The 14,617-nt window shown below is 36.1% G+C and overlaps 1 protein-coding gene across 1 annotated transcript in view; it reads left to right on the top strand.

Annotated features, from left to right (window-relative positions):
• Positions 1-14,617, top strand: part of LOC149421734 (uncharacterized) — a 66,129-nt gene that overhangs the window by 43,759 nt on the left and 7,753 nt on the right. Inside the window, exons 4-6 of the mRNA XM_089634515.1 lie at positions 8,365-9,114; positions 9,708-9,895; positions 11,301-11,608. Coding sequence (XP_089490641.1) covers positions 8,365-9,114; positions 9,708-9,895; positions 11,301-11,608 — 1,246 coding nt within the window. The remainder of the gene's footprint in view (positions 1-8,364; positions 9,115-9,707; positions 9,896-11,300; positions 11,609-14,617) is intronic.

Raw genomic sequence — 14,617 nt, 5'->3', positions numbered from 1 at the left:
ATAAGGCGAAGCTTAAAGCTAAATCACTATTGTGATTAATATTTATAACTAATTGGTGCACATTATGAATACCAAAAATATGCTTTAGATAAATTGAAGGTTTTCCTATCGTTTCGCTTGAGTAGAATACAAATAAAACAATAAATTACTCAATAAAATATATAAATGTAAACAACTAAAAAAAATATTTTTTCAATTGAAATGTATGAACGCGTAAAGGAAACAACTTTAAAAATACAGACAGTTGCACTTGATTAACTTTTTGCTTTCTTATAAAAATATTTACAAAATAAATAAAAACAAACCAGTTTTGTGCTTGAAATCGAACGTTTCTAGACTCCGTTTGTCAAGCGATTCTAATGCATATTACCTACAATATAAGGTATACCAATAATATAACATCTTTGACTTGTAGCTTCCTCTTAAGAATGTTATCGAAAAATAATTTATTCTGAATATGACTAGCTATTCTGGGGAAAATGCATGGTAGATTATATACTACTTTACTATCTAGTCATACGGTACAATTTACAGAAACATAATTTTGCAAGAAACTTCAGTGTTCAAATTCAGAAGTTATTAAACCAACCTTCAACATAATGATACGCTTTTGAGATAAGATAAACTCTCCTTACCCACCCTATTTTATTAAACATAATAAGAGTGCTTACAAGCAAAGTTGAGCTGTTTGCGCAAGCCCTAAATTTTACATGGTGGACGAAATAATCTATAGTGGCAGTAATGACAATAATACAATTTGAGAAAGCTACGAATGCTCAGAGTAATTACAGAGATAAAATTTATCAATCTTTTGAAAACCTTAAAAAATAGGAAGTAAATAACTTAGTGGCACAAATCAATCACAATCATCCTTCGCTAATCCTTTGTAACGATTCTTAATTGGAGTTTACCGTTAAAATGGCCTCTATTCGCGCATTCATAGGGAAACATGCTTTTTAAGGTTGCCTTTAACAGGACAAAAAGCTGTCTGGCGGCTCTCGTATAAGGAGAAAGGACTCCGACACAGGTACGAGTAATTCCTGCCTCCGTTACGTGATCGAGGATTGAAATAATTGTACACTTATTACCTCTACATATGGTATGAACGATTAACGCCAAGTCGGCGTGTAATTACAAAGACGTTAAGTGGTGTAAAATCCAAATTTGATTAGCTCTAGGTCGGTAGCTAGTGCTAAATGTTGCGGAAAATAATTTGAAGCCATTTAATCAGTACTTAACTATCCAGTACACCAAGAGGTGCTGGAGGCATTCATGGTTTTATTGAAGTCATTATGGCTGACAGTGCTATTTTATTAGGTTTTGATGTTAACAACCCCATTTTGAAAGCCAAGTTGTACACAGCTAGGTATATAGCACCTAAGCTGAGCGCTGAACGCCTTTCTCACGTATAATCTAATCTAAATACTAAAGAATCTACGCATATAAAGCATTCAATTCTTTTGAACGGTGAAATCAACCGTCATGAAAATTGCGCACCTTTCTCTCTGTAAAATTTCTCGTTCAACGTTACTATTTTCATTAAAATAATAATTAAAGCAACTTTGAAACTTGGGAAAGCCATGTCGTAAATACAAATAATTCTTTATAAGTATAATGTCTTTATTGACTTGTATAAATATGTATATGTTTGTATTGAGTATCACAGACGTGAAAAGTTAAGATACGTGATGCATTTAACATACGGTAGAAACTGCAAGTTTAGGAAATGAATTGCGCAAATGAAATAAACGGATGCGGTAAAAACTTTCATTGAATACGTTTGCATGAATATATTACAGTCGTATGTAACGAATAATGTCGTCACCTTCAGCACGTTTTGCACCTGAAAGTACATGAAACTTGTGCATACTTTTGACCACATTATGGTTACCGTGATTCATCACAGATACGCTTTCATCTTATCACTCACGTCCATTAGGGTGGGCCATTAATTTTTTTTTATAAAATTTGACTGATGACTTTTGGCAGAAACTGAAATGTTTCCAAAACATCTTTTTCTCAATATTGGGCATCAAATTACAATAACATTAATATTTTTAAAAAAAATATGTGTTGATATTTTATTGGCAAAATCACTTGACCCACATTCACGCCTCGGCCTAGGGCCAAAAATACAATTGAATTTAAATACTAAAAATGAGGATACAATCGAAATAGTCGTACTAATGTATGATGCAACCTTTGAGAGCCCTGAGATAACAGAGAACATTACGGGCCACCCTAACATCCATCTTCATCTCATGTCGCATTTTTCATAAATGCATTATTCGCAAGAAAATTCCCACTTAACAAGTCGTAATTGCACAGGAAGAGATGGGAGAACATCCACACAAAGTACGACGTACAACATTCTAAACTGAATTAATATTATACTACGCGAGTAGCTGAATATATTAGCGTGACGCGGGTGAATGCTTCCTACGTCCAATCGTTTTCTCAATGGGTGAATTCTATCCCATCATTGTAACCCACAACGAGTTTCCATGGAGTCATTTATTTACACAAGTACCTCACAAGAATAACAATATTTCTTCCGCGGCTCTGACTCGAAATAGTTTTAAATAATATCTGGGTTCCTACTTATAATACCAGTATGTCACCTACTTATCTTCAATTGAGTCATCTTTTGCTACTTGAAAATGCTACACACCACCAGTAAAACAACAGTACACACTTAAATATTATTCCAGCATATTCGTAGAATACTTTGAAACGATATGCATACTATGCGAAAAGAAATAAATTGGGTACTTCATTCATTTTAAATTTGGAACTTTTGTTTAGGCAACTCTTTCTGTCACACGCGACGTTCTTGAGAAAGAGAGAAGGATTACAACAGATAGTGATGTGCGTTCAGAGTTTCAGAGTACCGGTAAATCCGTCTCGAGCACATAATCTATTTTATCTCGAGAGAAATTGGCTATCCGTCCAAGAAGCAAGACATTACAAATAGAAAAGCGGAAAACATCTAATGTAGGTGATACTTAACTCGAGAAAATGAGCTTATATCTCTGGCCGTATCTCAGATCCTCGTATCTAGCGCCCATCGACGTATAATAATTGAACTTTCTAATGTGCAATCTTTGATTCGCGGTTCTTACCGAATGTACCGATGTACCGTGAGTCCACGGTTTGCCCGCTGCATGCACTATGCAGTACTGTACGTGCGGGTAACAGATAACTGGGATGCGAGGTTGGCGGAGCGCGGTAGCAGATAACGGGATGGGGGAAAATCGCACGCGATGTAACATTTCGTTTAAGTGTCGATGCAATTTTTATTAACTCGAAGTGATCGTACTATATTTTCAAAATTAGGTGGATTTCCATTTTTGGTGGTCGTTTCAACTTTCAACCACTTATCGGGCATTTATAACAGAAGCATAAACAGAAAAACACATTTAGAGGCACTTTTTGGTTCCCTATAATAATATCCAAGATCTATGGTAAACCAGGAGACGTTCAATCTGCATTATTCTTTTTCCCTTGATGTTTCAAAGACGTGCTTATTTTTTATTGTTCTACTCTAATAACGGGGATTCACTCGAGGCTCACATTTTAATTAATTCCGACGAATCCGTAACGATAATATGATTTTTTTAGAGCGACCCCAACAGATGTAAGTTATTTATATTTTATTTAAGATTATTAAAAATAGTACCTTACCATTCAATATTTTAAGTCAAACGGATTTTAAATTTTATGAAACGTTTTTTTAACTTTAAAATTAGCGATAAGCACCAGATTTTTTTTTCAAGACGATGGATTAGTAACTTCCCAAGGGATTCTCTTAGAAACATCTGAGATTTGAGTTATACGTTCATAAGAAATAATTAAAACAAACCTCACGGAAATATCAATTTTCTAGGCCTGCTGGGGCGAATTCGACCGTACGTCATTCCATTATGCTGGGCCGCGGGACGAATATTGTTTTATATGACTTCATCACTTATGTCGTTATGATCCCCAACTTTATTTTAGAGATTTGCTAGGGAAAATTAAACCGTAAGTCTGTCCAATACACAAGGGCCGCGCGTCGTACATTTTTGTGCATGGCTTCTTTACTTACGTCGTTAAGATTCTGACTTTATTTAAGGGTATTGTCCGTTGATGTGTTGTAATTAGTCAATGGTATTGTCTCGTCTTAACGGAAGTGAGAGATTCTTACGGAAAATAATTGATGTTTTGATTATATTTATAATTGATGTTTTGATGGATGATCTTCATACTCAATTTTTTCATTACAAAGTTAAGTGTACACATTATTTTGTTTGCGGAACATTATCTGCACTCAATTGAGTTTGCACCAACAACAGCGAATTCAGATCGTGAGAGCGGCGCACCAGAAGATTGGAACACGTTCACGTGACGTAGTGACGTGAACTCTGGAGTTGAAGTGCCGCAATTTCTACAATACCCGTTCTCAGATCACGTAGACTGGCACAAGCAGGTTGCAGAGAGTCTAACTGGTAGTTGACGGACTCCGTAGTCGAGGGGTAATGCTATCGACTAGCAAGCCGAATGTCGCGAGTTCAAAACCGGAGTGCGCAAGTAAATTTTATTTGATTGATTTGTGTTATTTCACCAGATAATCATATAAGTTATTTTTGCGGCACGTTCTAGAATGGAAAATACTCTCAGTATCGCTCTGGTGTAAGACCACCATTGGCAATTGAATCGTCTTATTGAAATGGCTTTAGCCGTGTTTGGTGACCGGATCTCAATAACCAGGTACTTTCCCATCCTCCTCCCCATCTCCTTCCTCTCCCCACTACCTTCAGCCTCATACAACATACCCCGAATGGGGAAAGTCCATAGTCGCATTGGTTTTGGTACAATTCTTATTTATCATCGTATAATTTAATAATAATTCGTGGGCTGTTGCTTTGATTCTAGAAGACTAATCATATTATAAAAGTCGGAATGTTTTTTGTCGCTCATTATGTAATTTGACTTGACACATCTTTTTTCTTATGTTTTACCTGTTTGTCTCTGCTTTTATACACCATCCTGTAGTATTGCATTGTACATTGTCCTAAATCTCGCGTCGCTTTGTTATATATTGGGCAAAGTCGGTTAATAAATAAATAAATATTTTATACCTAAACACTAATATTTTGTCAATTTTACTATAAGTACTACGTTCTGTAAATTCAAACAAAATGCATTTTTTTATGTACGAAGGTTTCAAAAGGGTATTTCGTCTTATAAAATAACTATAAAAAAGTATTAAAAATTTAAACTTTTACGAAGATTATAGTATTTTTATTAAAAATATACGAGTACTAACCAAGATGTATGCTATGACTTTTCCAAATCAAAATTAACGAAATTAATGGTTTTTGTCGTTCTCTGTAAAAACTAACTTAATAATGTTAATTCTCTAACAAAACATAAACATTATTATGTTTAGTACAATAAATCGACACATAAATTTGTACACCTCTGCAAACTGGACGAACAAGGGTGTAACAAACATGACGGTACTTACCCCGTAGCGCGGTCACTACCGCAAGCCCTCGTCGGTGACTGAGTTGGCCCAGATAACTAGGACGATCGGCGCATTCCTTAGAGATTCAAAGCGAAAAGTTTGTATTAGGTCACAAGTATGAATCTATGTTCTGAATATGCTCATAGCATGGTGCAGACATGGTTGTGACACCCAAAGAATGCTGAGAAACATGTAATAATATATTTTTAACATCTTATCATCTTTTCTTACACTCAAGAACACAGTTTTTTTTCAAAAGAAAATGTTCCACTTTTAGAAAACCTTTGAAGTAGGTACCTACTAACTTTATAACACCATTAATCATGTACACGTGCGTGAGCCCACTGCTCACAGCCCACGTGGTGTTCAGTAAAGTAACGTTATGGAATTATTTCTTAGAGCGTGTGAAATGCATAATTTCTCTCCGTAGTTCCTTATCTTGTGAACATACAGGTACAAGTAAAGTTATGATTACCAACACGTACATCCACATTAATAATGGGCATACACGAAACCTTTGGTATTGGAAATAATCATTTTCGAAACATTTTTACTTTCAGATGACGTTTAGAAATGTATTATTAGTTATTCTTACATTTTGTATTAAAAAATCTTAATTTCAAGTCGTGTCAGTTTTGGATTATTTATTAGTTCAAATATTAATTGATCTGATTCGTTCGAATGATTTGGAATCGATTATCTCAATTAAGTATATTGATTATCCGCGTAGTATTTTTAGATGGGCTTTTAATTTTATTATAAGCACTCAATAACACCATCAAAGCAAGTTCAATTTGGTTAAAGCACTAATGTTTTTATGTACATGCCTAGGTTATTGTACCTTCATACTAATTAAACCTAACCAGTACCGTTGTAAATTACAGGATTACACCACTTTATTTAAATTTGAAAACGACAAACAAAAAATGTAGCTTCAAAATTATCTGTGTAACCGGGAGAGTCACTATTGTAGATTTTGGAGGGGCAGAAAATCAATGGATTAAAAATTAATTCGTTTGTCGATCTGCACATTCTTCATTGCATTAATTGAACTGGAATAAATATTTGAACATTGTAATTGTAAATAAATTATTTGACTAATTATTATTTGTAATGTTTAGCAACACAATGCAACCCATTCGAAATTATGATTCCGGTTACCTCATTTCAACACGTTATAACCCTATCCAATTATAAATAAAACCACTCAACATAATACTATGGTATTTACGGTATTTTAATATGAAGTGTGACAGAAATATAAAAATTATACGATATTAAATATCTGCTTTAATCTACACACACCTTTGACCATCATTGCTTAAAGACGTTTGGGAAATTACGGTAAATTAAAACGACGAACCTAAATTCAATAAACTCTTGGAATGCCTATTTGAGGCTACATGTTCAATAATAAAAACATAACGGCTTAATATGATATTATGTCGCTTGGCGTCAGCACAAAAATTGCGTTGGTATTTTATATTTATTGGCGAGTTTAGCAATTTCACGGTTGTGCGATTTTTCAAGACGCGAAATTTGTGGAAAATTTTTCCTTGTTTTTTCTCGTTTTAACTCGATTAAAGTTGTTATACTATCTATAATTTCTGTGTATTCCTAATAGAAACTTAAAAAAACACTTAGCTTTGTTTATTTATTTACTCTGATCTTTTACATTAAACCAGTATGTACAAATTACACAGTACAACAAATACAAATATAATATAGGAACATTATGAATAAACGTAATACACAGAAGTACAACAAATACAAAGATAAGATAGGAACACAACGAATAAACGTAATACACGTAAGTACAACAAATAAAAAAAGAGAGAACAGAGAAAAAAGGTATACCTCTCTGGAGTAAATAACAAAAATTAACATTAAAGGAAAAGTGAACTATAAGGTAAATATTAATGGAGGACTAAACGCCGTTGACGCTAACAAAAAATTGTCCGAAGAAGTGAAGTTCGCAGTCCTCAATTGAGTGCTGGTACCTACCCTGATATGACAGTGAGGCATGAAACTGGTAGAAGAAGGATGAAAGCTGACTGAATGCTGTAGAAATGACATCCTTGTGGCGAATGTGTGGTAAAACCATGCATGATCGTATGGAATTTTAATATGGAATAAATGAACATATTAATGGAACTGTATTCATGTCCATAACGCCCAGTAGCCTTTGAACTGGGGAATTAATAAAGTAGTTGGTTTTAGATGAATAAACAAAGAACAACTCAGGAAGTTTCGTGTTACGATTTGGTACTCGGAAGGTTCTTAGCTTAGTTAAGCCAGGTGCTACACAAAGTTGGAATATTACAAAAAAATGGTTGTGTTAAATGAAGTTTTCTGTTTTATTTTATTTCTTAGTGTTTACGACATACGTATCGATGTTTAACAGCCCAAATGCGGTTAAAACATTATAAAATAAAATTATATGTTTGAACCAACATACCGAAAGCTCCAAATGATATATGTTCCAGATCTAGATGTATTCCATCAATCAATAACTCGTACTTACACTACTTACCTATATTATATATTACTTTTTTAATAATGGTATTGTATTAATTAATAAAATTCATTTGTGGAAGTAGGTAGGTACCACAGACCGATTTGGATGTCTATGGTAGGTTACTTCTAAACGTTTCTTTCCCGTCGTTACTGTAAAAATCACGAAATGTTGGTGAAGATAATTTGGTTGTTATCATTTCTATATAAATATATTTTTAGTAGCAACAACGTTACTAGAACATAGAAATGTTTAAGTTTGATTTTTATTTCTACAATTATTGTTAATTTGTATAGATAGTTTTAATAATGTTTTAAAGAAGACAGATAATTGTTTGCAGCTGCTAAGCCCGGAGACGTGTGCTACAGCAACCCTCACTGCCGACTGTGGGACCCGGAGACACGCTGCGAATTCCTCATTCCGAACCTGTTCGGGCGATGTGTGTGTGGCGCGTCTCAGCGGCAAATTGGTGACAAGTGCGTGGGAGCCTCCGCTAACCAATATCCCCCGCCAGCCCAAACCCAATTACCGGTGATACTCGCACAAACAAATGACACTGAACCTCTGCAGGCGGCGAGCCAAATCGTGTCAATCCTTCGAGAGTTCACGACCAAATCTCCCACCGTAATGATCCCCGAAAAGAAAGTATCACAACCAAACGCAGCTGCTTTTGCAACATCGGTCAATCAATACCCTCTAATGGAAACTGCGAAATCACCCACTCAAAACCCCGAAAACGAAATAGATCAAGATAAAATGCAAGAGTCTTTTTTGATAGTTCATACAACAACTACTGAAAAGTACGTTGTACCGAAGATAGTTTTACCTTTGCATGGGAAACACGACGATATGCTGAAATTGATTTCTGACGACGTGAACTTCGACGTGCAAGATTCCAACGAGCACTTGGCCTACGTCGTGGGCCCCCCGGCACTGCAGGGGTCAGCGAGGCCCGCTGCGGAGACTGCCACCAGAGATGTGCTGATTGAGCCACTCACTACCACCACTTCAACTACAAGGAGACCCATGGCTAGTGGAAAAACTTCGCTGACGAGATATAGAAAGAAGAAGCCGCTTCGTAAAAAGCAAGGTGAGATTAATTTCAACGTAAATACCCCTGAATTTCCATATAAAGGGGAAAATATATTCCTTTTTTACTATTCATAATTTTTGTTGTAAAGGTAAACAAATTTTAAAAAAATGCAGTAAAAACTGATTGGCAATTTTTGACATAAAAAAATAAACATTTTGACATAGGTATCGATAGTGCTATTGAGAAAAAAATTACAATTTTCGGAAAAGACTGGAGTGCAGAAATAATATAACTCTTCTACCAAAGTGACAAATATATATTTTCGTTAATTACAATAGGTAATTACCCACTATTCGTATATTGCTTATTTTGAATAAGTCCGAAGCAATAATGAGTGCCTTAATCCCACTTCAATAATCTTTGATTTATACTAGGTAATGAGCTTACATTATCATAAAAAATAAACACGGTTGTGGATCCAATTAATGTCAAGCTAAATCTAATATATTACATTAACGGTTAATGTAACAGTCAACGTTGCACTTTAGAGTCTAGCCTTATCGTCCAATCGCATGATCCATCATCTCTGTTTACATGTTCAGAATTCATAATGTGTGCAGATATATTCAAAGAATGTTGTTTCCCACTAGGAGGTCATCGCGTACGCCTGGAGGGCGGCGTCACTTCTCTCGGGCTCTCTTGCCAGGCCGACCAGCAGTGTTCCCGCGTGGATCCCTACTCCCGCTGCGTGCAGGGCCGCTGTGATTGCCTCTACAGGGACAACAACGCCACTTCTTGCTCGGCAGATTACACGGGCTGCCAACCTGGGACTTTCCAGGTAATCAGCGTTTAGTACCTAACTATTATGTGGATTGCGTGGCGGACTAGCGATGTTTCGGTGTATGCCGGTAGAACCAGTAGAAAAATCCCACCTTTGGGATGACAAGGACTGCAAAATAATTGATCATGGAATATTGAATTACCCGTTTCCGCGTTGAGTCGAGATTTTTTGTTGTTGTTGGAGCCTAGAGGTAGCTAGTAGTTAATAGCTACTTGCTGATAAATTCAGCAGTGAAAAGAACTTGCCATTTATACAGGGTTGTGCACGGTTATGAGGTTGACACTGGGCGAATAAAGGACGAGACAGAGAGTAGAATATACAGATCAGCTCCCTTGGCCGTGGGCCTACCTCCATGCTCGGCTGGTATCAATCTGGTATTATAGAACGCGTATCTGTGAGCTTTACAGCAGTATACACAGTGCCATAAACATATTAATAGGTCAAGTACCCTTCACTCGTACTGCCTTCAGGCAGAGATCATTTCCTTTCCTTAGTCCCTTCATATACAATAGGCTACGTTCCTAAGTGTCCCCAACTAAAAACATCTTGTACACGACAGGTATTCTATACTAGACTAGTGATCTCGAATGCTGAAAATATCCTACGTAAATTTTACTCATTCTTGATTGTTTTCGTTTTACATTGGACAGCAATTAGTAATTTTAATTTTTCTTAATATATTTTTCTAACTATTTACAATAACTAGATGTAATAATACATTGCGTAAATTTTATTTTACGTCTTATATTATCCAATGTAAGTTTAATATAATATTTATCTTAATGATTATTCCAGTTTCTCTATCATACTAAGAAAAAAGCGCTATCCACGTCTGTCTGTTTGTGCACTTAGTTCTTCTAAACTACGCAACAGATTTTGATTGGATTTTCACTATCATTTAGAGAATTTCACCTGGAAGGTTTATATATAAATAATATGCGTACTATTTTTATAAAAAGTCGAGCAACGCTGGGTAGATGTCAGCTAGTCGTTAATAAATAAAAATGTATATTTTTTCTATTTGTTTTTGGGGTGTTATGCTGTGTTGCGCTAACTCCTTCTTTAGCCAACGTTTCGGACAGCATTGCAGTGTCCATCATCAGGGCAGATGTGTTATGTGTTATGTCAATAACACATCTGCCCTGATGATGGACACTGCAATGCTGTCCGAAACGTTGGCTAAAGAAGGAGTTAGCGCAACACGGCATAACACCCCAAAAACAAATAGCAAAAATACTTTTGGCCGTGAAAATCTTAAATCATATTTTAAAATGTATATGTTTAATTTTGTTTCTGTATCGTGAACAATTATTATAATACGTGAGGTTGAATGAATCAGGATACTTGTTACAACTATACTAACTTTTTTTGCTCCAATAATGTATAATTTGTTTTGTTCTAGTGTCGTTCCACCGGTGCCTGCATCAGCTGGTTCTACCTCTGCGACGGGCGCACGGATTGCTCGGACGGGTCGGACGAGGAGTGTGCCGGAGCCCGCTGCCCGCGCGGCTCGTTCCGCTGCCCGCGCCGCGCCTCTCCCGCCGGCGCGCTCGTGGCCATGCTGCTAGCCGCGCGGCCCAAGTCCGTCTCTGTGGATACGGGCCCTACTAACCGGCTGTATTGCCTGCCGAGGGGCGTGCGGTGCGACGGCAAGCCAGACTGCCCGGGAGGAGAGGATGAGAGGAATTGCCGAGCCACGAAAAAGAGAAAGTAAGGAAAATTCATTCATCAATTTTTAGCGTTGACTATAGTTGGATGAAAATTATATCAACAAAATTTCAAGAAAATAATCTTGGTAAAGTTGTATTACTCCACTGCAGGCTTAATTATGCGCCCTTGGGGTGATTTTCACAAAAACGGCGCTCTAAAAATCATCCAATTATTATTATTATTATTAATACATAATTAAAAATAATCACACTTGGTTTCAGTTTCATTACCTACTACGAATAGCCCAGTCAATGAAGGTTTTGTGTCGGAACTAATTCCCCGGAAGCTGAATTTTTTACAGATGTTAGAAGACCTTTAGACATGTATTTTTACAAAAGTCCCCGACTTTCCCCCTTGTGCTTCCTTCCCCACCCCCCCTTGAATATATTTTTCAAAGCCTTTCGGAATACGCTAATATCTCCTTAATGGTTTTATAAAATCAGATTATTTATTTTTTGTTTAGTTTCTTATTAGTTATTCTAAAAAATTGTATTCTTTCATTTTTGCAAGAAAAGCTATACAATCTCTACAATTTATTAGTAAAGGAAAAATATCAGTTTTTAAAATAGTATTTCAGAATATATTTGCACATAACTTTTTTCTGAGCCTGTTAACGAAAAAAAATAAATCAACAAAACTTGTAGACAATATTTCTAGCTATAAAATAATGTATATAATGATGGGTTTTAATTTATAATAAGGCACGTAAGCTGTTAATAAGGAGCACGGCGAGCGGCGGCTCGAACGCGCAGCGGTTCGCGGCGCAGCGAGAAATTACAAAAACCTTAGGAAAGTAATGATTAATTCATGTGTTTGCTTTTTTTATAACAAATTCATCTAACTTTGAAGAGTTTTATTGTTATTTACCAGTTTTAGTTCGGAGGGGAGGGGGGGAATATAAATATTTTTCCCTGCCCAATGAAGCGCTTTCATTATCCACCAACCGCCGTGCCCCGGTCTGGCTAAACAGTCATATTATGTTGTATGATTGTTTGTAACTTATTATTTAAATAAGCCAACAATACCTACAACAGCGTAGGACTACCCTTTTACAACATTAAAATATTGCAGACCTTATGTTATGGCGAAGTTCTAAAAAATCTTTTGTGGAAATTCTCACTTATTTTATTATGTGCACCTATCAACAATAAAATACCGAAACAATAAATCACTTAAAATAGTACATAGATCTTAAATGGTTTACTTTCAAACAAGCTTCTTAAAATATACCTCAAAAAATATTATAATGACAAAACGGTTTGTAAATTATATTATATACTTATCAATATTATCTATGACAAAATTACAAATATTTAAATAATTTTCTAGTCAAGAGAGTCTTCCATTTATTCGTCATATTGGGGTGTGTTGAGACATGATAATCCGTTACGGTTGTAGCACATGGCAGAGAAGGTAAATCCAGATTTTCTGCAGCCACAGTAATTTCTACATCCAGACTTGCAGCAATAGGACACCAGAGAAAGAAAATCATTAGGAGCAAATGGTTTCAAAAATTTCTTCTTTCCACCATTTTCATTTACATTTCCATACCTCCATCCACAGTTTATAGGGTTTAGTTTGTTTCGTAACCAAAACTGTACTTGCAAATAAACTCTCAACAAATGTTGATGACACGATTCTGAAGTCGGTGGTAGTTTTGCCAAGTCAAATTTAGATTTAAAAGCTGATTTTGTCGTTAGTCTGGTAAACTTATAGTATCGAGCTACGTTTCAATTAGAGTAGCTACCAAGACCATACATGGCGAGAGCGAATTTTTCTCCATTTTGCAACAAGTTCTCTTCAATTGTATCTTTTTCCAGAAATGCCTCAGGTGCGTGTTTTGCTTCGGGATTGTTTTTCATCATGTCAACAACTTTTATCTTTCCTAACCCATATAAAGATGGGGTCGTATCACAGCCCGTAATGGCATGGGTAAATAACATGTGTTTTCGAATATCTTTATGTAACATTATAGGTTTCTCTATGATATAGAAAGTTCTTGAAGGGGCCTTTCCACCAACATCTTTACAGAAAAAAATAGATTTTCCTCCAGGAGCAAGACTTACAAGTAATACCAAAAGATCACTATCCGTGCCAACAACAATCACTTTTGAGAAGATGTTGAGTTGTTCGATACCGGTTAGTACAATGTCAATATCGGCATCACCTGCGGCCGTGACTGTTTTCAAACCAGATTCACTAAATTCATGACACAGTGCTTCAATCATTATTTTTGTTATTTTTCTTATTAGATAAAAAAGCTTCCTTCTTAGTCAAACAACGTGTAGTGCAGTATAATTCAATATCGCACGATGAGTTGTTAGCCGACCTTTGTCTTTGCTCTTCATATTTTACAGTTGGTTCTTCAAGGTATCCATCGAAAACAACAATAGAATGTTTGCCAAATTTAGTATGGACGAAACGTGAGTATGATTTAATGATGTCTCCGTAAGTAGTTTAAGTTTGCCAAACAACAGAGTGTAGGAGGTATCCCCCATCGATGACTATTGCAGCATTTTCCAAATCAACTTCGTCATGAATACTTTCGATAAATACTTTCGCCATACATGATTTTGTTCCTTTACGAAGGGAGACTTCATCAAAAATAGAAGGGGTCTTGAAGCCAATTCATATCCTAAGTAGGTCTAAAGCTTGCTAGGCGTAAATAGCTGCTGGGGGTTTACTGCAACTTGTCTCGTTCTAACAGTTGCGGATTTGAATCTTGCTGGGTAGTCACCATGTCTTTCCTTTTCAGTCGTATATCTCCGAGATTACATCCTTTCATTTTTTGCATAGCTACCAGGTCCACCTCATAAGCGTTATCACAATTGACACTATTATCCGAAATAAACCCTGAAGATAAAGACACCAGCTCCCCCGAGAGCTTGGTGAACGGGCTGTGCTGTCTTAGACATGATGTATATTTTTCTATATCTAGCTCATCCCTTTTCTTCGGTGATTCGCGCAGCTCAACAGTAAAATTAAATTCTATTCCGATGTTCAGTTCAG

The sequence above is a fragment of the Hesperophylax consimilis genome, chromosome 8 (genome assembly GCF_061612785.1).
Source record: "Hesperophylax consimilis isolate HC1 chromosome 8, BYU_Hcon_1.0, whole genome shotgun sequence".
Lineage (NCBI taxonomy): Eukaryota > Metazoa > Arthropoda > Insecta > Trichoptera > Limnephilidae > Hesperophylax > Hesperophylax consimilis.
Note: the sequence above shows the minus strand (reverse complement) of the source record. Positions and strands in the feature narration are given on the sequence as shown.